Source organism: Budorcas taxicolor, chromosome 2 (assembly GCF_023091745.1).
Source record: "Budorcas taxicolor isolate Tak-1 chromosome 2, Takin1.1, whole genome shotgun sequence".
Classification (NCBI taxonomy): domain Eukaryota; kingdom Metazoa; phylum Chordata; class Mammalia; order Artiodactyla; family Bovidae; genus Budorcas; species Budorcas taxicolor.
In genome coordinates, this window is record NC_068911.1 from 164,103,259 (window position 1) to 164,129,242 (window position 25,984).

The 25,984-nt window shown below is 46.7% G+C and overlaps 1 protein-coding gene across 2 annotated transcripts; it reads left to right on the top strand.

Moving 5' to 3' along the window:
• The first annotated feature begins 554 nt into the window (after positions 1–554).
• On the top strand, positions 555–20,599 carry COPS7B (COP9 signalosome subunit 7B). Of its 2 annotated transcripts, XM_052659122.1 has the most exons (7): positions 555–699; positions 2,374–2,551; positions 6,101–6,176; positions 8,384–8,472; positions 10,402–10,604; positions 12,922–13,027; positions 19,358–20,599. In XM_052659122.1, the coding sequence occupies exons 2-7, from the start codon at positions 2,390–2,392 to the stop codon at positions 19,514–19,516; spliced, it is 795 nt and encodes a 264-aa protein (XP_052515082.1). In that variant the 5' UTR covers positions 555–699; positions 2,374–2,389; the 3' UTR covers positions 19,517–20,599. The 2 variants fall into 2 exon arrangements, with proteins under 2 accessions (XP_052515082.1, XP_052515074.1); XM_052659114.1 differs by lacking the exons at positions 6,101–6,176; positions 8,384–8,472 and having other exon boundaries at positions 580–699.
• The last annotated feature ends 5,385 nt before the right edge of the window (positions 20,600–25,984 follow it).

The window sequence follows — 25,984 nt, forward strand, 5'->3', positions numbered from 1 at the left end:
GAGCCAGCTTAGGTGTTCAGTTGGGTGGCATTCCTAGCCATCTTCCAGGAGACTTGGTAAATACCAGATGCAACGCCACAAATATCATTTTGGTCACAGAATCATGGTTGGTTCAACCCGTCTTTTACTTATTTTTAAACATTTTCTGAATAGAGGCGAAGAACATGGTCTTTGGCTTCAGAGAGCCTGGGTTTCAAAGCAGACTTCGACACACTGGCTTTTGGATCTTAAAAAATGGGAATAATGTTACAGGCCTGGAGTTGTTTTAAGAATTCGACGAGACGGTGTACAGCATTCGGCACCAGCATATGCAAAGATGCTCTGTACCCCATGGGTAGCCACAGTTAGGCAGGGAGAATGGATTTACGGCCCAAAGCTGCAGATGGCGATGGTTTGGGCCCCTAGTCCTGCCTAGGCTGCATTACTCTCCTCAGGACCCCCACCCCAGCCGGCTCGGACCCCTTTTCTCTGGTGGAGGCCTCACTGGAGCTCCGAGGCTGCGAACGCGGCAGGGGAACCGAGTGTGGGCGGAACTCGAGTGCAGCGGAGGGAGGCTTCCGGGGGAGCCGCAAGGGCAACGGGTCGGCGGAGGCAGAAAAGCGTCGGACGCCGGGCAGATCATGGACGCTTGACAACCTGCGGGCGGGCGCCGGGAGGCCAAGCCAGCGACCGAGACGACAGAAAGGCGGCCGAGGACAGGTAGGGGCCGGCGAGAGGGTGGGGCCCGGCGCGCCAGGCGCGGCTGGGCGGTCAGGCCTAGCGCCAGCCGTGGGAAAAGCCCGCGGCCACACCGCCCCGCCCCCGCCCCGGAGCGCGCCCCTCTGCTCCTCACCCTGCACCCGCGGCCCTGCGCGGTACACCCTGCCCGCCCTAAAGCCCACCCCAACCCGCGACCCTCAGCGTCCGCACTGTGCTTGCTCTCGCTTCTTCACCCGCAAAGGCTGCGGCTTTGCCCCTCTGCGGTCCATGAAAATAGCGCCCCCCGCAGGACGGGAATTCTCCCCTGAGTTCCTAGCCGCCTCCTTGGGCCCTCCCACTCCAGAAGAAAGCGGTTATCAGCGCCTCCTTATTATCTCTTTGCCCCCACGGGGTTTGCTTTTTAGGCCGAGATTTTTTTTTGAGGGACCGAAGTTCTGTCCGTGTTTTTACCCCTTCTCCATCCCCTATCATTCAGTGTCTTCACACATCTCCACTTGGAAGGGAGGTTTTTGTTTTTTCCTCTCCGAACACATCACCTTCCCCCGACATCTCCCTCATACCCTCTCCTCTTCTCCCTCCAGTTTCCCCTTTCCTTAGCAACCTTTATTCCTTTTATTTAGCACTTCATTTTTTTCTGTTTCCAACAAGACCTTCTAAGTAACCCTGGTGAAACGACTTGCTTGTTCCTGTAATACTATGAAAGGACTGCAGCTCTTGGTGCCTGCCTCCAAAGGAAAACTTAGTTTCTCTTGTAGCAAGCTATCCTTTTTCGGTTTGTTCTCTTCTTCCCTCTACTACTCCTTCATTTTGTCACACTGCCCAGGATATATCATTCTTAGAGAAGTAATTCCTGTAGAGTAGATATACAGTGTGTGTATGTTCACATACACTGAGCTTGTCGTCAGTAGATTTTACAATCGAGGAACCCTCCTGTCCTAATGTCTTCAGGATGGCTATCTTCATTGTTTCCTCAGATCTTTTTATTGTTTTCTGGAGGTGTTCTACAAATTCTGAAGTCGTATTTGGTGAAATGTTACATACCAGCAGGAGGCCAAATAAAGGGATTTTCCACATGGACTTAAACAGCATGTGTGCATGTATTTTCTTAGTTTGAATATGTTGCTCCTTATCTTTCAAGTTAATTCCCCTCTCCCCTTTTCTATTCAGTCAGTGATATTTTTTATTAAATGCATCATCTTTGTTGTCTGCCTTTTATTTTTCCTTATCTGTAGCTGGTTGTAGGTGGGATTCTAATGACACAATGGAAGCTATAACTGATTGCTTTTGCTTACATATGATGCCTCTGTGTTTTGACAAGAGTCTCTGCTTCTTAACCAGAGTCTAAAAATGAGGTGAATATAAGACAGCTACTGAGATACTCCTGTGTGTTTCTTCAGGTCCTGGTTAGGTTTAAGGGCTTCGAAGGTGCTGCCTTTGGGGAAGGGTCAGATGGAATAAAGTGGCTTTTATTAAATGTTTCAAACCTCAGAAAAAGAACCAAATCCCTGTAACTCCAGGTTAGACCCTACCATGTCACAAAGTGAGATCTGGACTCAGGAGCTGTTTTTTCGTTTTGAATACTGCAAAACTATTCTGATGTCTGATCTGGCATGAAATAAGCATAGATTTTGCAAAGGAGGAGGAAGAATGACTGAAACGCTTTCTTTTGGACAGATCTCAAGGCCAGAGAATGGCAGGTGAACAGAAGCCCTCAAGTAACCTCCTGGAACAGTTTATCTTACTAGCCAAAGGTACCAGTGGTTCAGCCCTCACTGCTCTCATAAGCCAAGTTTTGGAGGCTCCTGGAGTATATGTCTTCGGAGAACTGCTGGAGCTGGCCAACGTGCAGGAGGTAAGGGCAGTTTTCAGACAATTTCTCTATCTTCTTTGTTTTAAACCTTCCCGAGATTCTCCAGGCTTCCAGGGATTATTGGTGCTGAAGCATTGTGGACCTGTGAGGTGCTATTTTTGAGTGAGGGATGGGAATTGGTGAGGCAGGGGAAGTGAATGGGGATGAAATTCTGGGTTCCTTCTGGTCAGTATTTTCATCTGAATTTGGAGTAAATTGAGATTAGTAGTAGCGTTAGTTGCTCAGTCATGTCCAACTTTTTGTGACCCCATGGACTGTAGCCTGCTAGGCTCCTCTTTCCATGGAATTCTCCAGGCAAGAATACTAGAGTGGCATTCCCTTTGCCAAGGGATCTTCCTGACCCAGGGATCGAACCCCGGTCTCCTGCACTGCAGGCAGATTCTTTACTCTCTGAGTCACCAGGGAAGTGGTAGTAATTTGAAAGATAGGGGAAAAATCCAGTTGAACCTGATAAATTAGAAAAGTATAGTATCAGCATGAATGATGTTACTGGTAGTTCCAGTCATTCGTAGGGACAAAAAGCCTCTGGTGTAAATATGGACATTGAAGATTGGTCAGGCACATACTAGCAGGAAGTATTTGTTATTGAGCATGAGATGGGCATGGATAAAGAATATATTATTTCTGTGAAAAGGGCAGTTGAGTGCTAAAGATGTGTAAAAACAATATGACATGAAAAGCTGGGAAGTAGTTCTTTTTGCTTTGTTTGCTTGTTTGTTTGGTAGTGGTTATTAAAACCTTGGGTATCACCTTTGGTTGTTGTATCTTAAAAATGAGAATAATCAGGTGGAACAGAGCTGTAAAGGATCCCATACTTTTCCACCTCTGCTTTCCACCGAGGATATTTTCATATTTATTGATTGATGCTCTTATGCTGATTGATTTAAAAGTCTGGTGACATCTTTATTACATACTTCATTGTATTACATACTTTATTGTATTACATACTTTATTACACCAGGAGCTCTTGGTATGGAAGGCTGGCTTCCTCTACAGTGTCAGAGCTTCTTCCTGGTTGCCCAGTGTTACTCCTGCTCTGCTGAAGGCTGCCATGTGCAGGTCTTGGTGGTCCTTGTTCTTGAGGATCAGGTGCATGATGCTACTTAGAGTTGCCCGGGCTTTCTTGTCGATGATGGTCCACGTAAATCGGGTGACTGACTTTTGCTGGCTAGTTCTTCAGTTCATGACAGCAAGACAAATGCCTTTGCCATTGGCTGCTGTCTTCATGCTTATAGCCCTGCTGTGAGTCAGCCCGTTGTAGCAAAAGGAGTTGGGTCTTCAGGTTACTGGACTTGCTGTTGTACATGTGCTCATTCCTCTTGATTAAGAAGCTCGAGCAGTTCCCCTGGATCATCCCGTGCAGATGTATGGGTGTGGCATCAGTTCCTGTCCCTGCAACAGTTGAAAACAGAAAGACCCACCTTTTTTTTTTGTTGTAAATTTTTATTTAACATCAGACTGGCTTGCTGGACTGTAAGCTCTGTGAGGGTAAGGTCTATTCTGCCCCCTGTTGTTTTCTTAGAGCTTCTTATGTACTCTGACACACCATAGACTTTCAGTAAAAATTTAATTACCAGAGATAGAAAAGGAATCCTGTGAGGAAAATTTAAGAAAATTTGAGTTTTTTTTTTTTTTTTTAAAGACTTAATTGTTTGAGATCAGTGTAGATTCACAGCAAAGTTGAGAGGGAGGTACAGAGAGTTCTAATGTATCCCTTGCTCTCATGCATGCATGGCCTGCCCCGTTACCAGTGTCCCCCACCAGTGTGGAATGTCACTGATGCATGACTGTCACCCGGAGACCAGAGTTTCTGTTAGGGTTCACACTTGGTGTTGTACAGTCTGTGGGGTCTGTGTGTGTGTGTGTGTGTGTGCTCAGTTGTGTCTGACTCTTTGAGACCCCATGGACTACACAGCTCATCAGGCTTCTCTGTCCATGGGATTTCCCAGGCAAGAATACTGGAGTGGGTTGTCGTGCCCTCCTCCAGGGGATCTTTCTGACCCAGGGATTGAACCCATGTCTCTTGTGTCCCCTCCATTGGCAGGTGGATTCCTTACCACGGCACCACGTGGGAAGCCCTTATGGATTTAGAGAAGCGTTTGATGACATGTATCCACCATTACAGTATCAGGGAGAGTGTTTCACTGCCCCCAAGATTCTCTTCCTCCCCTCTAGTCCCTGACAACCACTGATGTTACTTCTCCCAGAATGTCATATAGTTGGAAACATACATATGTGGCCTTTTCAGATTGGCTTCTTTCACTTAGTAATATTGCATTTAAATTTCCGCCATGCCTTTTTGTGGCTTGATAGGTCATCATCTTTCAAAAGAAGAGATGGCCATGAGTAATTTGTTTCTTCAGGTTTGTGAAAAGCCTGAATGAATATAAACAAGTAGTTGTTTTTTATGGAAGTTTGGGTAAGAGGAGATGGATGCAAATTAAAGTCAGAAAAATGTTACTGATTTGGGCCAGTGGGAGAAATTTTGGAGTGTCTGCCCTAGAGAAAATAGTCTTTTATGGCTAGTTTTGAAATTGTCTGTCTGAAAAGTGGGGACTAGATTTGATGGTCTCATCCACTTCTGATTCAGGACTTCGGGAGATTCTTGATAATCTGAGAAGGTAGGCCAGGGTATTAGGATGCCAGAGTTCTCATTGGCATGCTCAGCAGAGCACCTTTATCTTCCCACAGTTGATTTTCTTTCCATTTGTGAGCTGGGAATAAGCTAGTTGCCTTTCAGTGGTCAGAAATTACAGATGTAGTTTTCGGAACCTTTTAAAGTTGAGTGGTATTATTATTCTACAGAATGCCACTTGGTTCCTGTTTAAGACTTTCCTGAGTTTGGTAAATTGGGAGAGTAACAGGTCATATTTGCGAGTAGGGAAAGCACATAGTTATGGTGATTGGCAGCAGAGCAGAGCAGAGTAGAGCAGCTCTCAGCAGAGCAGGACCACTTTTCTTTTTCTTCCGCAGGTGGCTCTTTGCCGTTAGTATTAGCGAGGAGTAGGTAATTTTAATGGACAGTTTTGTTTGGGGCTGTGCTGTGCTGTCGAATCTTAGGCTTTGCTAATCTCCAGCATTCACAGTCCACTTGTAGTCCTGAAACTTGGAGCCACCCCTGTACTTTTTTCAGTTTGGATTAAGAGTGACTTACCCTGTACCCACCAAGCTGGGGTGTTGACAAAGCTGCCCCAGTCCTTGTTTCAATCGTGGGGAACGCTGAGAAAATTCCACTTGCTCCCAGTGCTTATTACTTTGTGTGCATGTACGCGCATCTGTGTGACAAAAGTAGTTCCCTTGGGCAAGCTGGGTAGAGTGTGAAGTGTGTATTCCTGAGAGAGAGAATTTAAATATGGGCCCTTAATAACCTTATTTATTTTTTCCCAAAGAATCAGAGTTGGGAGGGATCTCAGGGACCAAGCAATAAAACAGTACAGAACTGTGGCCCGTGATCACCTGCCCTCTGCTCGAATGCTGCAGTGATGGGTAGACAGCTCACTCTGTGAACTGTTTTCTTTTTTCCCTCCTCAGCTTGCAGAGGGAGCAAATGCTGCTTATTTGCAGTTGCTGAATCTGTTTGCCTATGGAACATACCCAGATTACATAGGTGAGTTGGTTAAGATCCTCCACAGACATCTCTTCATTATGTTACTCTGCCTGGATGTGTTGTCTTCCCGAGGCTCACAGAGGTCTGGGATATAATGGGGTGGGCGCTTACCTGGCTGTTTCTCATCTCACTGTGCTCTGTAGGTGACATGCCATGAGGACTTTGGTTCCCTCCTTTTATTTCCCAGTGGGTTAAAGGGGACTATGTTTATGCTCATCCATAAATACAGCCCTTGTTTTTTTTCAGATGAGGTTCTTGAGGACTGGTGTTGGTAGAGCACTTGGAGTGTTGTGAAATGTCAGAATACCCATTTGGAAAGTCTTTAAGTGTTAAATATTATCTAAATACCATCACCATGTTGAAGGTTGGGAAAATAGGGAAAAAAGTCACTTGTAGTTGTACCACCCATAACCACTTTTCGTTTTATGGTCCTGGACTTTTCCTCCCTTGTGCTTATGATTTCTATAGGTATAATTAGATTATGTGTGCAATTTTATATCTTGCTTTATTCACTTATTTCATAGGCGTTTATCCATGTTTTACATCTTTATAGTCATTTTTAATATTTCATAATCTAATACTCCATAATCTACTTACCCAGTTCTCTTTTCTAGATCATTTGAGTCATTGTAAGTTATTGTACAGCATAGTCATTGTAACTGTCAGGAATGAAGTACATGCATGTCCAAACACTAACTTACATTCCACTCAAACCATTTTTGTCTGGCTTTCCTAGTTTATTTTAGTGGTATGACATAGACCTGGCCTTTATTTTAGTGGTGTGACTCAAGGTCCTCACTGTGGTATCCCTGACTGCTCTTTTCTTGCACTTTCTTTCCCCTTGGTCACTTCCACTTAACTCTGTGCTGCCATCGCACTTGCCAGTTTTTTCTGACCTGCACTTTGTTCCAGTGAGTGAATCCTTTGTCTCCATCCTCACGAAAGAGCAGCATTTTACAGACTCTGGAACCGGGATTCTGGGCTTTTATACTCTGTCTCCACTTCCACCAGTTGTGTGTCCTTTGGCAAATTAAGTGATCCTCTGTACCTCAGTCCCCTCATCTGTCAAAGGGGAGTGACAAAAAGGTCCACAGGCCTTTATCTGCACTTCTTGGGCTGGATGTTTCATCGTTTAGAATTTCAGGGATTCTGAAAAGGTTATATGATTTTAAAAGTATGATGCATATACTTCTTTATGTAACACCCTTGAGAGATGTGGGCAAAACCGGTAATCAAACGCATTCAAGTTTTGCAGCCAAACAAATGACTATTCACAACAAATGGGATTAAAAAGCCTAATTCAGTTTAGGTCAGGAATTGGTACCACGTGAATTTCAGCAGGGTGCTCAAAGGGGAAAAAATGCAGTTTGGATTCACCAATTGGAATCTAGAATTATGGGGAAGGAGCCAAAGACATTAGGAATCTGATTTGTGGGGTGGTTGTGAGGACTCCCTGGTTGTGTGTGTGTACGTGTGGATCTGTGTGTACACTTGCACTAAGTACAACTTGCCGTCTGTTCCCTTGGCTGCTGCCATCGCTGTTGTTTTCATTATTGCTGTTGCTCACATTGTGCCCGTCCTTCCACAGTCATCTGAAGCTCCACCTTTTTTTCTGTTCTTCTGTCTCCCCAGTCTGATTGCACTCACTTGTGTGCTCTCTTTTTCCCTTTGTTCTTCTCACCCTCTTGTTGTCTTCTGGTAACTTGTACCTTTCTTCTGGTAGTTCTCTTGCATTTGTAGCTGTTGAAACGTCAGGTGACAACTAAGGACAAGTCCAGGGCCATTGAGTTGCCCAGCTCTGGGTGGTGGTTGGTGCTCCTGGAGTTGTGGGGTGCAGCAGCCCCGACAAGGCCCATCTTATTCCCCTTGAATCACTTAAGATAGTGCATTGCACATAACAGGTACTCTGGGAAGACATTGAAAATAGTATTCCATTAAGATAATTTTCATATCATTTTGTGCAGTCATGCCTGGCTTCTTAGGAGACCCAGCTTAGGTGTAGACATTCAGTTTTTTTCTTCTTTGGAAGCACATGGTCTTTGAGTGAAGACAGGAGGCGCTGATGGAACATTTGCCTCATGAGTAAGTGCAGAGTCATGACAGTGATTCAGTAGTAGGTTTGATGTGGGGAGTTTGTGTGCTTATTCCATGAAGAAATCCTAATTTTGTTTTGTGTCTTGATTTTTGTGGTGGGTGGGACTGAGCAGCCAACAAGGAGAGCCTGCCAGAACTGAGCACAGCTCAGCAGAACAAGCTGAAGCACCTCACCATCGTGAGCTTGGCGTCGAGGATGAAGGTACGGCCCCAGCCCTTTCCTGTCTTCTTCCTCACCTCGAGGCAGGTATCTCGTTGGCATCAGTGTGGGAACTCCCAGTTGCACACGGCAGAGTTGCATCATAAATGCATAAAATTTGCCTGGCAAAGGACAAAAGAGATAAGATAGCAGTTAAAATAGTATAGATAATTACTCACGATTCCGTTTAGGAAGAGTATGCCCAGGAGTGATGTGAATCAGCAGGTCTCAGTTCTGGCATGCCGTGGTACCCCACGTGCTCGAGCATTTGCCATGCTTAAAGGAGACTGCTGTTTCAAGATACAGATTTTTCAAACAGCAAGGCATCTCAAGGCAAGTTAACCACTTCAGCTGTTGCTCAATACACAGTGAACTGTTCCCATGCTGGAGGAATAACTTGTATGTTGGACTTACTGAGAGGTCGATTTTTTAATAGGCTGCCTTCCTCTGGGGATTTTCAAGGTTGAATATACTAACTGGAACTTTTTGCCTATGCTAACTTCTGACCCTAACCTCCTGTAAAATACCACTCCACTATATCTCTGAGTTCTTTGCTCCACTCAGTTTAGATGACATGCAACCATCTGCTCATAGCCATTAACAAAGAAGATCCAGGTTCAGTCAATTTATAGTTGGTTTTTGGTTCTTTGCTCAATCCTAACCTAAATGTCTTCAGTTTTCATGAAGCTGTGCCTTTGAAAAAGTTTGCTCTTTGTATTTTCCCTCTGTGATTGAGCCAGAAAGATGTATATTTGTTCTTGGATTGTTGTTTTCACTTATTAATATTATTTTATCTGGTCTAATCACAGATTTCTGATTCTCAGCTGGGCATTACAGGTGGGAGGCCTGTTTTGTTAGGGAATGAGGACCTGAACTCTTTTTTTTTCTTTTGTCCTGATCATGGACTTCTCAAGTATAGCAAAGAGTAGTAGTGACTCTTTACCTCGTTTTTGCAACCTCTCATTGTAAGCCCATGTACCAACTCTGGATTTCAGACCTTTAGTCATAGAACACCCCTCAGGTAGGTTTGTCGTATTCTCTGCATACATCTTCCTTCTGTCTGTTTCTGCAGATTTGATTGCTCTGTTAATTTTCAAGCGAATAGTGATGTGTCAGAGGAATTGCAGAAAACTGGGTATTTAAATATCCAGTTTCCTTGGAGTCATGCAGAATTTTGGTACAGCCCATTACAGGACTACTATTGGGGAGTTGACTTTGTTGGGTAAGAGACTAAGAAAGCAAATGTAAATTTCAGGATGACCTTTGGGCTGGCAGTACCCAGTGGCCACTTGTAGGTGGGTGTGTTAGCCTCTAAGTTTTTAAAATTTGTGCTCTGCTGGGCAAGCAGCCAGTTTGTCTCTCTGGTGTCTGAGATTGTTGGGCGTTTTTTGATGACCTAGCATGTTACACAAATTCTGCAAGCTTCCAGAAGGCAGCACAGTGCCAGATACTGAGTATTTTTCTCTTCTCAGCTGAAAAGTGAGCAACGTCCACTAGGCAGAGGATGAGGAGAATGCATTCCTAAGATACTGTGGGTCTGGTTTGGATCCCACTGGTCTCACAGCTCTTTTATCCATCTCTTGTTGCCATGAGTGAAAGTCGCTCAGTCGTGTCTGACTCGTTGTGACCCCATGGATTGTATAGTCCGTGGAATTCTCTAGACCAGAATTACTGGAGTGGGTAGCCTTTCCCCTCTTTAGGGGATCTTCCCAACCCAGGATTGGAACCCAGCTCTCCTGCATTGCAGGCAGATTCTTTACCAGCTGAGCCACCGGGGAAGCCCAGATCTCACCGCACTGTAAATGTTACTAATTACCACTGGACCGCACTTCCCAAAGTCCTGAGGCAGACGTTGGCTATCTGGGTAATAACTGGAATTTTCTTGAATGTTTACCAGTGGTTTTGTAAGTATGACGCACACCTTCTCTACAGTGTATCCCTTACTCCGTGCTGCTGAGGGACCTGGAGATGCGGAACCTCCGGGAACTGGAGGACCTCATCATCGAGGCAGTCTACACTGACATCATCCAGGGCAAGCTGGACCAGCGAAACCAGCTGCTGGAAGTGGATTTCTGCATTGGCCGTGACATCCGAAAGAAAGATATCAATAATATTGTCAAGACCTTGCATGAATGGTGAGGCTCAGAGAAGGAGGCGCCCCCATCTTTGTTGTTGTTTAGTCGCTAAGTTGTGTCTGACTCTTTTGTGACCCCAAGAGCTGGAGCCTGCCAGGCTCCTCTGTCCATGGGATTTCCCAGATGAGAATCCTAGAGTGTGTTGCCATTTCCTTCTCCAGGGGATTTTCCCGACCCAGGGATTGAACCCACATCTCCTGCACTGTAGGCGGATTCTTGACCACCGAGCCACCAGGGAAGCCAACTGCCCCCTGCCGCCCGCCTTTAGGAAGGGGATATCTAGCTTGGCCTTTGTGCTTCTGTTTGGGGAAATGTGGTCTTCAGGTATCAGCGGGGGCTGCCTGGGTGCTGGGACCTTGGGACAGCAAGCAGGGTGTGAGCTGCATTTGTGACTATAGCTTTGTGACAGCAAGAATCACTTCAGGCTGCCTAATGTCATAGTTGTAAAATTGTTCTTGTCCTGTGCAAATAGGGGCTATTTAGCAGGAGGCTGTGAAGTGCCCAGGGTTGGCAGGTGGAGTCTCTTAAGCCTGACACTGATCCTATTGCTTTGCAGACTCACCCTCAGCCTTTGACCAAGCTAGGGAATTTGTGTCAGTAAGACTTTGTGGATAAGAGAACCATATTCAGCATCAGTAACATTGGGCTAGCGTTTGTAAAACGCCGTGAGGGATATTGAAGACAAGGAATGGGTTATTCTGAATTGGGACATAGACTCAGGTATAGAATATTTGATAACCATATTCTGGTATATAAAAAGGAGTGGGATATTTGCACATATGCTATTTTAATGGAATTGGTTGCTTGTGAGAGCTGTTGCACATTCCCATTCTACAAGAATTTGTTATAGTTATTAAAAACCAAGTTGTGAAGGAGGGCCAGGATGAGAGTATAGTTGGAGGTGAGGAGAGTACAGTTGCAGGTGGGCTCATGGCATGTTTGAGATCATGAAGCAGGGCAGGTCGGCTTTGTGCAAGGCGTGGGGGTGAAAATTGTCTTTAAGCAGACTGACTCTCAGACTGACTCTCCAGCTTAGCTGCTTCAGTCGTGTCCGACTCTGTGCTACCCCATAGACGGCAGCCCACCAGGCTCCGCCGTCCCTGGGATTCTCCAGGCAAGAACACTGGAGTGGGTTGCCATTTCCTTCTCCCGGCTCAGCCGCAGGAGGTGTATATCCAGGGAGGTACGGCCCAGCTTTGACCTTCTAGAGGTCCAAAGCCCTCTGAGCTTCCCTCGCTGCAGCTCCTGTCAGACCCCTGGGCTGTTGCTGCCCACGCTTTACCCCGGGTTCCGTCCTAGGTGTGACTCTGTACATCTTCCCTTTACAACATGTGACACAAACAGGAGCTTTCAAAAGAATGTAAAACTGTTAAGTCAGAATAGATGGGAAAGAAACTTATAAAATACTCCTAACGTGAACGTGGTCTGGAAGAGAAGCTTTCCGTGTCTAGTCCTGCTGAAGTTGGCTGTCTGTTTCTGTCTTTGAGATGACCAACAGTTTTCACCTCCAACATCTGGCGTCAGCGTATTTGCACTCAGGGCTCTCCTAGCTCCCAGGGTGTCTACGAATTCTTACCCCTTGTTTTTAGGCATTGGAGTTAGATTTGAAACAAAGCTGGTACATAGAGTGATATCACAGGTACGGCAGAATGTTCACAACTGCTGACTCTGAAGTGGAGGGGAGGTGGGTATTTACTGTACTATAGCTTCAACTTTTTTTTTTTACATTTAAAAATTTGCAAAATAAAAAGTGTGGAAAATGAAATAATGAGGAGGTGGGTGGCAACCAGGAAGTAACACACTTCTAAGAAAAAGGGCAATCTTCAAAATAGGATGCTTTTAGAAAATAATTTTTTCTGTTGAGAAAACTGATCAGTCATTGCCACCTGTGCAGTCTCTCCTAATTCCTTTAATTGCATGGTCTGTGTCACTTTCTTGTGGGACACAGGTTGGAAATTGAAGCTGTATTCTAAGAAACCACCCCAGAGACTTCCTTGGTGGTCCTGTGGTTAAGACTCCGTGCTCCCACTGCTGGGGGCGTGGGTTTTATCCCTGGTTAGGGAACTAAGATCCTGCATTCTGCATGCCATGGTCAAAAATAAACTCTTAGGAAATCGCTCCATGTCCTCTGTGTTTGTTTCCATATGCCCTGTCTTATGTATTTAGTAACAACCTGTCTTATTGCAGGAGTGAAGGGGCAAGAGCCCCTGCAGATGGAATGTTCCAGCAAGTGTCTATGGAGCTGGGGAGGGAGATTTGGGAGACTGGTAGACTCCCAGGCTTCTCTGCAGCTCGGGGCTGGTTCTCTCCTGTGTAGGTGTGATGGCTGCGAGGCAGTCCTGCTGGGCATCGAGCAGCAAGTTCTGAGAGCCAACCAGTACAAGGAGAACCACAGCCGAACTCAGCAGCAGGTAGAGGCCGAGGTAAGGCAGGGACTGTCTGTCCCCACTCCCCCCACTCCCAGGTATCCCTGTTTGTTCCTTGTCTCCTGAATCTTGGCGTAGATGAAGTGCTCACGAGTGGGTCTTGGGCAAGGTGCTCGTGTAGAGGACAGTGTGACCCATCCCTGGGCTTGGTGCTCTCCGTCTCCTTTCTGATTCCCGGTCGCCAGAGGGTGAGTGGGCTTGGAGACCAGCATGTTCTAATTCCTCAGCTCACACACACTTTGCAGCTGCACAGCACAAGAAACGAGTTCGGGGATGGCCTTCAGGGTGGATGGAGGGTTGATGGTTACTAGGCTGGGCGGAGGCACCTGGCATCCAGGCCTAATGCTGCACTCCTCCGCTGTGTGGTGGGTACGCCGTGTTCATTTTATTCTCTAATCTGTGCGTGTTTGTCATAACCTTTGAAAATGCATCATATGTTTTATCCTGAACAAGAAAGAAAGGGAAAAAATTCAATGGATGGAACACAAGTGAAGGTAAAAGTGTGTGATTGTGGTATTAGACACCTGGTTATTCAGGACACTTTCATCCTCTGGGAGACGCAGGCTCCAGTCTTGCATCTGAATGGGCGTTTGTGAGCCTGTAGCCTGGACACCCGTGGGAGTCATCTCCCAATTTGTTTGGAGCCCTGAAGATCAGAATTTTAGCACTGAAAGTTCTTTTCTGGTATGATGGAGCTTGAGGCATTAATGATATTTAATGAATTTTTAAAGTCAGGTGTCCTAGAGTATGGCAGACTGGAACCCAGAGTTAGAGGTAAGGAACATAAGAAATAGGTGGTCATGCCTTTCAAAGGGGGATTTGTGAAATTTGAAGATTTCCCCTACTCTTGTATGTATTTCTTGAAAATAAAACCTGTATCTTATTTAAATTAAAACCTGATCTTTGTAAGACCAGCTCTTTGTCCCGTGCCTTATGCATAATAAGTGCTCAAATGATTGTTATATATTTCAGGCACACCCTGTAAGTATCAGAGAACTGCCGAAGTCTGCTTTTCACAAACTAGAGAGAATTTATTTTATGTGCACAAACACTCGTGTATACTACACAGGCACACCTACTCTGGGAATGTTCCACCTGTTGTAAATTTTTAACCCTACTTCTTGCAGGAGAAGTGTGATGTATATTTAGTTTAGCATTAATCAAAGACAGATACAATTAGGAAAATAAGCCTGCAGTTTCCCTAATGAGCTCTGTGATCCCCTGTTGAAGATTGTAGTTTTTTCTCTGACCTGGGATTGATGTCTGAGTGAAGTAGGAAAGGCTAACCTCTCTCCTCTTCACCGACCTCTCTCTCTCCTCTTCACTGACTCTTCCCTATAAATCAGACCTAGGAAATAGGAGATTTAGAGGCAAAACGCCCACCTGACCCGGGATCACCTGAAACGCTCTTTAACCTGGTTGGTCACCCAGGAGGAGCCTGATCGCTGCTGGCTACCCCAGTGTGGTTGAAGTGAAGTGAAAGTCACTGAATCGTGTCTTTGTGACTCTGTGGACTATACAGGCCATGGAATTCTCCAGGCTAGAATACTGGAGTTGGTAGCCTTTCCCTTTTCCAGGGGATCTTGCCAACCCAGGGATTGAACCCAGGTCTCCTGCATTGCAGGCGATTCTTAACCAGCTGAGCCACAAGGGAAGCCCAAGAATACTGGAGTGGGTAGCCTATCCCTTCTCCACCGGATCTTCCTGAGTCAAGAAGCGAACCAGGGTGATTGGACTGCTGCCAATTGTGTGGCAGGTGGTGGGCTTGATTGTGGTGGTTTGCCAAAAGGAATGATACTAGTTGTAGAACTTTGAATGGCTCCAGTTTATTTCCATAATAAATGGCATCTGATGAAAGAAGGCACTGACTGCCTAATGTGGAAGCCCGACCAGTACTTAGACAACAGTGTGGACTCCTTAAAGTACGGTTATTAAACGAGAGAGCCAGCACGCGTGGACTTGCCGTCAGCAGTCCGCTGCTGGAAAACACAGCTGCTCCAGCTGGCAGGGCCTGATGCTGCCACCAGGTGGCAGTAAGGGCTTGCTTAAGTGCAAGAGAAAGAAATTTGGGCCAACTAAAGGACAGGGAAGCCTGATGTGCTGCAGTCCATGGGGTCACAAAGAATTGGACACAACTTAGCAATTGAACAGCGACAACAACCAAGGTTACCTCTACTACCAATTAAAGCAGCCTTCTAATTTGGTCTTTCCTGGTGGCTCAGACAGTGAAGAATCTGCCTGTAATGCAGGAGACCTGGGTTTGATCCCTGGGCTGGGAAGATACCCTGGAAAAGGGCATGGAAGCCCACCCCAGTATTCTTGCCTGGGAAATATCCCATGGACAGAGGAGCCTGGCGGGCCACAGTCCATGGGGTTGCAAAGAGTTGGACACGACTGAGCAACTAACACTTTGACTTTTCACTAATTTGATACTCTTCTAGGAAATCTAGAACAGACAACTATGAGAAGAGTGGGAGCGTGGCTAAAGCCCAGAGCCTAGTCAGTTTTTCTAAACGCATGGCCTGGCTACTACCTGCAGGGTGCTGATTGTGCCCTGGCTGAAGGCACAAGAGGGAAGGTGCTCCCTGAGTGTTTGTTGACTTGGAAACAGGTCTACCGCCAAGCTGTAATTCTGTTCTATTCTGCTTGTACCTATGCTTCTGTTGCTCTTAGCTTGTTTAGTCCTCTTCTCAGCTAAGTTGGTCTGTGTTTATTTTTAAGTTAGATTGGTGTTCTCAGAGGGGAAACCTTCGTTTTTTTTCCCCTCAAATCTTATAACGGCAAACTTCTGGTGGCTATTAGCTTTAAGAGCCTTCCCTCTTAATGAAGTCAGCCCCATACAAACTGCCTAAGAATAATCTCTCCTTTTAGTCTTTCACAGAAATAACACTAATTAGTCACAATGCCAGCATACCTGCAGGAGATAGAGCAGTGACGTCACGAACTGTTTGTCATCTCCAAGCAAATGCTCTGGAGGGAGGTAATGATCACCTCCACAAAGTACCTCATCACTTATATTTGATTTTGGAATGTATGCTTCTTCCCCTTTGAATGTGCTTATAAGTCTGATGTTCTGTGGAATGTCAATGTATAGCTCTTGCTGCATTTACAGAATAGGCCGTTTTCCAGTCAGGTAGGTAATACAGCATAACTGGACAAAGTACACTCTTTCCTTTTTCAATATGGAGAATCTCCCAGGAGCTGAGTTAGTGACAGACCTTGAGCCCGTGGGCTGTTGGCGTGTGCTTCCCCGTGCCTCCTGGGAGACTTCTTGCCGTCTCCCTGGTCTCCTTTTCCCTGTGGCCCTTTCCCTGCTATGTGCTCTGCTTCTGTTGTCTGCCTTTGCTCAGCCCCACAGCTCAAAGGTGTTTTCCTGCCCAAGAGCTGTCTCGATTCTCCTTTTACCTGAATATCTAAAGTCTCTAGTAGAACTAGGCTGTGATTGTGTTAGCAGGCGCTCATAATCTGAGGGACCTGCCGAACTCTAGGTCATCTGGGGTAATGGGATGGCACTGGCCTGCAAGCCAGACTGCTCAAGGAAGAAAGTTAGAAGGCAGCACGACACTGAGGCCCAAGAAGCTCAGCCTGCAGGATATCAATCATTGTTTCAAGGGTGCCTCTGTGAAGGCAGAGTTAGACTTTTCAGGATTGTTCCGTGGAGCTGAGACAGACTTAATTGACGGACCTGCCTGAGTGGCCACTCTTGGGTTCTAGAAGGAGGTGTCTATGGTTAGACCTGGGGAGTTATTATAGAAAGCTGGTTGACTCTCCCTTTCAACTCTGAGAGTCTGTAACTGGCTCAGCAGTCTCCTTTGTAAGTTCCATGTGTTTAAATGCCAACAGTCAAACTGATTGAGCACGGTATATGCATAACGACCCACTGTGAGCCATGTCATGACCCCACCCCCACCCCATCCAGCTGAGAGGCCTTGTGAGGATAAAGGGCCTCATTTCTTCAGGAAGCCCTCTTTTCACCTGGGTCGTGTTTACCCAACTGTGGAGGGCTCAGCTTTGTCAGCATGTAGTCGTAACTACAGGAAGCCAGATTGGAACCCCTGAAACACAGAGGGGACACAGCATGTAGGAGGCCACCATCTGACAGTGAGAGGCGCTGCCAGGCAGTGTAATTGAGGGGAGACAGGTCAGCATGGGTGAGTGGTCAGGGTGAGTTTGTGGAAGAGGTGGGGTCGGAGGGGGCTAGTGAAGGAGGAGGCCTGCCCAGGCTGGAATGACAGGGTGTGCAGGACAGGCAGCTAGGCAGAGGGAAATGACTGCTCCCGCGTGTGTGGTCGGGGACTTGGCGTGGCTCGAATGGAGGGCATGTGTTGTGAAGGGAAGGATGGTACAAGGTCTTGAGTGGTGTGTCAGAAATGGAAAACAAGCCAGATTTGTCTTTGAGGTAGGTCTCATTTCTTCATGTGGCATGCCAGTGTCACTAACCACCCCAAATATCAGCTTATTGGGAGATAGTTTCTATAAGAAACTGAAGAGGTAAATAGGCACTTGAATGCTTAGAGAACGTATCAAACCGGACAAGCCTTGGAGTGTTGTTTTATAAAGCAGTGATAACTGAGAAGTTGCATTTCTTAATCTCTCCTCCACGGCCATCAAAATAGGCCTTGAAGTAAGAGAAAGAGCAGCAGGCTGTCCACTTGCTTCAAATTCTTCGCTCACTACCTGACCAAGTAACTCTCTTGAACAGGAGATAACAGAGTAGCAGTGAGCGTGGGAAGGTGGGATGCCTGGGGTCCTGAGATGGCAAGTCTTGGCCTGGCAGACACTGGATGCTCCCAGCCTTGGATTCGGTGGCCCTCTGTGTCCACTGTCCCCGTTCACAGCCCTCTGTTGATGGTCCTCTTAGAAATGTCATTGAGATGACTGAGGGGACAGCAGTTTTGAGGCGTGGCTGTTCCTACATCTCAGAACAACAAAAACAAAATGACCTGCAGTCTAGTCTAGGCCCATTTCGCAGATGACAGCTCTCCTCCAGGAACCTAATTTTTATGTTGCTTTCCTTTCTGCATTTGGACTCTCTCTTACTCAAGCTCCTGATACTCTGACTGTTGAGAAGTATTGACGGTGATAGCTCCCTTCTTGTTCTGTAAGAAACCAGGGCTTCTTCCCAGAGAACACAGAAGCCACCAAACAGATGAAGCTGCTTACTTTCTTACCAACAAGTGTACACTTTTCTCTGCACCAGCCTTCTCCTCTTTCTTCCTTCTAATGATTGGGGAAAAAAGTTGATATTTCCTCTTCTGTTTTTCTTCCCTTTATTATTATTCTCAGCTAGCTGAAGGGCAAAGGTATGAATGATCCTTTAGAACTGGCGTTGGGAAATGTGTATAAATATGGGCATAGGAGCACACAGTTTGTAGGACAAGTTGGTACAGTCATGTTTCAGAAGCAGGAGTTAACTAAAGTAAAATGTGTAAACCCTTTGATCTGGAAAGCTCCACAGGTGTTCACAAAAGTATGCAAAGGCTGTTCATTGAAGCACCATACATAAGTGAAAAGCAAGCTAGGAACTAATTAAGAAATGGTAGAACATTCATAGAACAGTACATCCATGTTACTGTATAGGATATGTTCAGGAGGAGGTGCTTAAATATCTGTTAAGAAAGGTCTGCTGATAACAGTACTGTGATTCCATTTTTTTTGACTACATTTTTTGTCATTGGTCACTTAGTTGGCTGAAGTTTGCCTTCTAGTTGCTTATTCAAGAAAGAAAGTATTAGTTGCTCAGTCATGTTCTTTGTGACCCCATGGAATGCAGGACACCAGGCTCCTGTGTCCAGGCAAGAATATTGGAGTGGGTTGCCATTCCCTTCTCCAGGAGTCTAACCCAGGTCTCCTGCGTTGCACGCCGATTCTTTACCATCGGAGCCACCAGGGAAGCCGAAATAAAGGCTCATGCAGTTGTATTCCAAAGTTCTTGTGAAAATAGTCTGCAGTTTCATACCTCAACAGCGGTCAGCTGAGTGTAGCATCTTGTGTCACCCTTTCTTTTTCCATGGCCATTTTAGTCAGTGCTTTCTTTCACCTGCTCTGTTGTACCTTTTTGCCAAATGGTCCACTACCACTTGGCTTGTTTCCCGTTTTCAACCAAGAAAGCATCATTCGTTCCGCTTTTCTGCTTGACTCATTTCCACATACCTTCTGTGAGCAGCCCCTGCTCATTCTCCCCTTGTGTGGGTTTCTGGAGATAATCTCAGGTCTTCTTGCAGAGGGCTCTGGTTTCTTCGCCGAGTGGGCCCTGTTGTTGCAGGAGCAACTTGTGAGTTTCTGGCACGTACGAGCTGAGCACGCCAATTCTCTGTCTCCCTCCAGGTTACCAACATTAAGAAGACCCTCAAAGCTACCGCGTCCTCCTCGGCTCAGGAGATGGAACAGCAGTTGGCCGAACGAGAATGTCCCCCTCACGCCGAGCAGAGGCAGCCCACTAAGAAGATGTCCAAAGTGAAAGGTCTGGTCTCCAGCCGCCACTAGGGCCGGCTGGGGCAGCTGGCACTCACCAGGCCTGGGTCAGGTGGGGAGGGGACACTGAGGGCCTGCTTCCTCCCCTCTCCACCTTCCGTGAGTTCCAGACCTGCCCGTCCCCTCACCAGCGCCTCCCCCCTCGTTGGTACTGTTCCAGAAGAACCGTTAAAGACCCTTCCCCCACCCCACCGCCCCTGTCCCCAGTTGCTCCCTTCAGACTCAGGGGCTCCACGGATGCCATCCCAACAGGGCCGACACTGCCCAGCTTCCCTCCAGGAGGTTCTCGTTTCTGTCTAAGGGCTTGTCTCCCTCCCAGTTTTCCTTTTGCTTCGTGTCATTTTGTCAGGCTGTTCATAAGCCGGAAGCAGCTTTAACTGGCCCACAGGGATGGGTGCTCTCTGAGTGAGGGGGCCGCCTTCCTTCTCCAGCCCCTTGTACACAGTACCCACAGAGGTGTGGGCGCTTTCTAGTAGCCAGGTATCAAAATGCTTCGTTTTCCCTCTCCTGCCTTACCCCTTGTTGGCAGCTCCGATCAGGCCATGGAGGGATGCCGACGCTGGGCTGTGTTTACTAAACCTGCGGGTTTTCAGCCTCTTAATGCCCAGCTCCAATCTCTCATTAGCTGGGAGCACTGGGCTGTCTTTACCCCTGGTATCTGAGCACCAGTGCTGGGTTGCCATGGGTCTGCTGGGTGGCAGAAGTCTCTTCCAGCTTGGTGTTCTCTGGTGGCTTCGCTCCCTGCTGCCTTGTGACTACTCAGACTGGCCTTTGGTGTGAAGGCCCCGGCTGCCCACGGGGGCTGTCTGCCAACATTCGCTCTCCCGAGGTCTTTAATTCCTCCCGGCTGCATCCGTGGTGGGGATGGTGTGTCGCGGCCCCTCTGGTGAAGGATTTGTTGCTGCTTCTGTTTCTTTCTTCCCACCCTCCCTGGCTGGTGCCCCAGAGCCCTCTGATGATGGCATTCTCCTGGCAAGAGAAAAGGACTTGACTAGTAGCCTTTCTGAACTTGAACAGTTTCAGGTTATATTTTAATTTTTTTTTTTTTTTTGTACAGGTTCTGATTCTAATACATTTCAACATGCCTTTTTTCCCCCTCGTGTCAATATTTGTTATAGACTAATCGCCGGGGGTTTTCACCTGCTTGGAGGGTGGTGTGTGTGTATGTGTGCGTGTGGTGGTGTTTGTTGGTTTTTTTTTTTAAGGGGAGGTGGAGGTCCTGGGCCGATATTAAAGAGAGAAAAAGCACATTTTAGAACAAAAAATAAACGTAGATTTAATGTATGTGACTGTAAAATGTGGGGTTGCATAGCTGGTGGATCTCAAGGGGCTGGAATTAGGGGGTTCAGGGAATAGGTGATACTGTGTCAGTGCCATGGTGAAGAACAGATTTCTCCTTTTTCCAAAATGTCCAGCAGCTGCCTGCCATTGACTGAATGTTAACAAAGTGTTCTTGTTTCCTTTCTTATAATCCATGTCCCCATATTACATGCCCAGCTGGAGGGTTTAATTCCCAAAGTATGTTTCATGAAACCCTTTGGTAGATGCTCTGTGGAAAGGGGGTTCTGTTGTTAAATAAATCTGGCACATCCTGCATCCCATATCCTCACTGGAAGTTCATTGTTAAGGTCTCAGAGGAGGCCTGGGGGAGGAAGCCGGTTCCCACACTCATCTCAGCACCCAGTCCTTTTTGGTAATTTTTAGTGGGACACATTTTGGGGATATTTTTGGAAACATAGTAGTTTTCAAAAACACCTCCAGCCTTACAGGTTTTCCCACCTATTCCTTCTGGATCCAAAGCAGTCACTTGTGCTTGCAGTGGTCATCTATGCTTACGTTTCCTGCCAGGGAGCAGGTCAGGAAACGTGACTCATCTGTCGGAAGTGTGCACCCACTTGCCTGACTGCCCCAGGCCCTCAGGGGCTCCAGGTTCCCCTTCCACGGGTCTGCTGTTCCTTACAAATAGTGACAGTCATAAGAACAAGACCCACAAGGTGCCCTACCGAATGGCTTCATCTACAGTAAGTCCTTCCCACTAAACAGTCTCCTGAGATTGGTAAGGTAAGTATTGTTAGAGCCATCCTCACTTTACTGAGAAAATGGAAGCTCAGAGATTCAGAGACCCCTGGTGTTCAGGGGTGAAACGAAGACTCCTGGATCTCTGGACTTGAGTGCCCAGCTGTCTTCTCTAGCTGGTCCCCAAACACCCTCAGTACCCTTCTACTTGCTTATTCCTCTGTGGGCCCCTCTCGCTCTTAACTGACACCCAACGCATCACAGCCTGTCCCCCCACCCCCCGCCCAGACCCAGCCAGCCACTTGGTAAGGAAGCAGAAGGTGGCGTGGGGCACCAGGCATCGTGGGAACAGCTGGAGGTTCTTGGCTCTGCTGGGCTCTAGGAGGCCTGCCCTCCGAGCTCTGCAGTTTCCCGCCTGGCCTGCTATGTCAGCCAGGCTTCGGTCTAAAATCTGCATGAGTATTTTCCATATCAACACAATGAATGTTCAGAAGAGGTGTCCTCAGCGGCAGGGAACCCTCTGAGTTCGGGAAGGAGATGCTGCAGTATGAAGCAGTTAGCTTGGTAGTAGCGCCCGTCTTTGACCCCTAAGCCGTCCACTTCCTCGAGGCCTCGTTGGTCGTCTTTACTTTCTGTCCGGATGAGAGGCATTATGTTTCTTCTTGGATAACATGAGGGAGGCGGTCAGAGTCCCCCCGATCAGATGACCACCACTGATAGCATTTCCGTCTCCAAACTTGAGAGTAATGGGAAAGGGTGGTCATCAAAGAAGCTAGTACCTCTGATGTTTTATGTGAAGGCAGTTTTCCGTATCTCATGCGCTGGGGTGCCTGAAACCAAACCACCTTTAAGTTTTTGTACTTAAAGTCATTAACAGCTTGAGACTCCAAACGTTTGTTTTAAATGCAGCAGTTGGTTCATTTTTACTGGACCTGCTGGAGTGTCTCAGTACTCGTGTGTTTGATTTCCAAGTGTATTACACCCTTTTCAGTCTGTGATCCTGTCTTCCTGGGGATCTGTATACAGCCATGAACATCTGACTGCTTCATTAAGTCTTTATTCTTATAGTTACACTTGAGATTTACAGATTAAGGTACATTTTTTATCATAAATTTCATTTTACATCTCCTTTACATTACCCTGAGGCCATTAAGTAGATCCTTTAAATTTATGTCTGGAACTTCCCTGGTGGTCCAGAGGTTGAAAATCTGCCTGCCAGTTCGGGGACACTGGTCTAACCCACGCTCCAGGAAGAGTCCATATGCTGCAAGGCAGCTAAATCCATGTGCTGCAACCCCTGAGCCTGTTGTCTAGGGCCTGCGAGCCTCAACTACTGAGCCCTCTCGCTGCAACTGCTGAAGCACACGTACCTAGAGCCTGTGCTCCACAGCAAGAGAAGCCACTGCAGCAAGAAGCCCGCACACCGAAAGGAGTAGCCCCTGCTCACTGCAACTAGAGAAAGCCTGTGCGTAGCCAGGAACACCCAGTGCAGCCAAAAAATAAACAGATCATTTTAAAAAATGAACTTACGTGAGGTAGATTATTTATAATGACCTTAGGACTGTAAAAGTGGGTACAATACATGGGCATTCTGAGAAGGGAGTGTTGATCTATTCAGCTCCGTTCAGCTGCGTCCGACTCTGCGGCCCCATGGACTACAGCACGCCACGCCTCCCTGTCCATCACCAACTCCCAGAGCTTGCTCAAACTCATGTCCATCGAGTCGGTAATGCCATGCAACCATCTCATTCTTTGTCGTCCCCTTCTCCTCCCACCTTCAATTTTCCCTAGCATCAGGGTCTTTTCCAGTGCGTGTTCACATCACGTGGTCAAAGTATTGGAGTTTCAGCTTCAGCATCAGTCCTTCCAATGAATATTCAGGACTGATTACCTTTAGGATGGACTGGTTGGATTCCTTGCTGTTCATGGGACTCTGAAGAGTCTTCTTCAACACCACAGTTCAAAAACATCAGTTCTTCAGCATTCAGCTTTCTTATAGTCCAACTCTCATATCTATACATGACTACTGGAAAAACCAGAGCTTTGACTAGACAGACCTTTGTTGGCAAAGTAATATCTCTGCTTTTTAATATGCTGTCTAGGTTGGTCATAACTTTTCTTCCAAAGAGCAAGCGTCTTTTAATTTCATGGTTACAGTCACCATCTGCAGTGATTTTGGAGACCCTCAAAATAAAGTCAGCCACTGCTTCCACTGTTTCCCCATCTATTTGCCATAAAGTGATGGGACTGGATGCCATGATCTTAGTTTTCTGAATGTTGAGTTTTAAGCCAGCTTTTTCTCTCTCTTTCACTTTCATCAAGAGGCTCTTTAGTTCTTCACTTTCTGCCCTAAGTGTGGTGTCATCTGCATATCTGAGGTTATTGATATTTCTCCCGGCAATCTTGATTCCAGCTTGTGCTTCATCCAGCCCAGCGTTTCTCATGTACTCTGCATATAAGTTAAACAAGCAGGGTGACAATACACAGCGTTGACGTACTCCTTTCCCTATTTGGAGCTAGTCTCGTGTGGATCACAGCAAACTGGAAAATTGTTAAAGATGGGAATACCAGACCACCTGACCTGCCTCTTGAGAAATCTGTATGAGGTTCAGGAAGCAACAGTTAGAACTGGACATGGAACAACAGACTGGTTGGTCCATTAGGGTTGAGAACTTTATCCTTTGGTTAAGGATGAAACCCACAATGAAGTGAACTGGGAGAGCAAAGATCAGAGGCAGCCCAAATTTTGGGGTCACTTGTTCCTGTCTTATATTGCTTTTTCCTAGCAAAACCCTATTAAGGTCTCATCCAGTTGGTTAGCTTTCCAAATTTTTGAGTCACAGGAAATGGGTGTCACCATGGGTATGGATCATATAAGCTGTGGAGAATGTATACAAGTGAAAGAAGTCACAGTGGAACCGTAGCAGATACTTTGGTGGGTTCTAAAGGAAGTGCTGTCCCTGAAGAAATGTTACAACAGAGAGCCCATGGAATCTAAGGAGAATGGGGCCTCATACAGTATTGCATACAGGCACTAGAGAAGGCACACAGTTGCAGGGTGGTACCTCTTGTCTCTAAACGGGCTCCGCAGAGCTGTGGGGCCATCCCATCACACACCTCTTGTCAGCTCTCACTCATTCCCTAGAGCTAAGTTTCTTTTTTTTTTTTTAATTGAAAGATAATTGCTTTACAGTGTTGTGTTGATTCACTGTTGTTTTAAAATCATTTATTCCACCTTACCCCTCACTTTCAGCAGATGACTGTATTCCTACTTCAGAGTGAAAATCTCACAAGATTTCTTGTGTTTCATCTACAGAATCACCTACATCCACCGTTTACATGTCTTCTTGACACAGTGGAAAACACAGCCTCCTTCCACAGGAGTGTACTTTGTCCACCTGTGTGGTAGGAATCCGCCTCACCTCTTCTCCCAAGAGTTTTCACTTGTGTCTTTGGCCTCTCCTAGGGGCTGTATGAGATGGCTGGATGGCATCACTGACTCGATGGACGTGAGTCTGAGTGAACTCCGGGAGTTGGTGATGGACAGGGAGGCCTGGCATGCTGCGATTCATGGGGTCGCAAAGAGTCGGACACGACTGAGCGACTGAACTGAACTGAAGTGGCTGTATGCAGAGAAGACAATGGCACCCCACTCCAGTACTCTTGCCTGGAAAATCCCATGGGCGGAGGAGCCTGGTGGGCTGCAGCTCATGGGGTCTCAGAGTCAGACACGACTGAGTGACTTCACTTTCACTTTTCACTTTCATGCATTGGAGAAGGAAATGGCAACCCACTCCAGGGTTCTTGCCTGGAGAATACCAGGGAAGGGGGAGCCTGGTGGGCTGCCGCCTATGGGGTCACACAGAGTCGGACACAACTGAAACGACTTGGCAGCAGCAGCAGCAGTGGCTGTATGTGATGGAGAATTTTACGTTAAGGAGACCCTCTCTGAACCTGGTGTCTCTTTATAACCGCCACTGCTCTTTGTCTTTAACAAGTAAGTTTCTTGAGAGTTGTGTACACTTTGTTTCTACTTCCTCCTTCATCCACACCTAAATCTTCTGCCATGTGTCTCCTATTGCCAGCCACCTGCTGGTGGTTTTCTTCCCAGGTCTATTCTCGTAGACAGTAGATGATGCCCACAGTTCATCAAATGAATTGTTTTATAGGGCTGTCATAACGAAGCACACAGACTAGCTGGCTTAAGCAACAGAAATGTATTCGCTCACACTTCTGGAGGCTGGAGGTCCAGGATCAAAGTGTTAGCAGGGTTGGTGCCTCCTGAGGCTTCTCTCCTTGGCGTGCAGACAGCACATCACCTGTTTCCTCACATGGCCTTTCTCTGAGCCTCTGCATCCCTGGTGTCTTTTCCTCTTCTCATGAAGACATCGGTCATATTAGATTATGACTTTATGAGTTTATGACTTCATTTAACCTTAATTATTTTAAAGGCCTAGTACAGTC

What these genes read in the sequence shown, in the direction of transcription:
- COPS7B (XM_052659122.1), top strand. Translation starts at nt 2,390, where the DNA reads ATGGCAGGTGAACAGAAGCCCTCAAGTAACCTCCTGGAACAGTTTATC. An exon ending in AGCTGGCCAACGTGCAGGAG is followed by an intron (nt 2,552 to 6,100) that starts GTAAGGGCAGTT and finishes TTCCCTCCTCAG; the next exon opens with CTTGCAGAGGGAGCAAATGC. An exon ending in GTCAAGACCTTGCATGAATG is followed by an intron (nt 10,605 to 12,921) that starts GTGAGGCTCAGA and finishes TCTCCTGTGTAG; the next exon opens with GTGTGATGGCTGCGAGGCAG.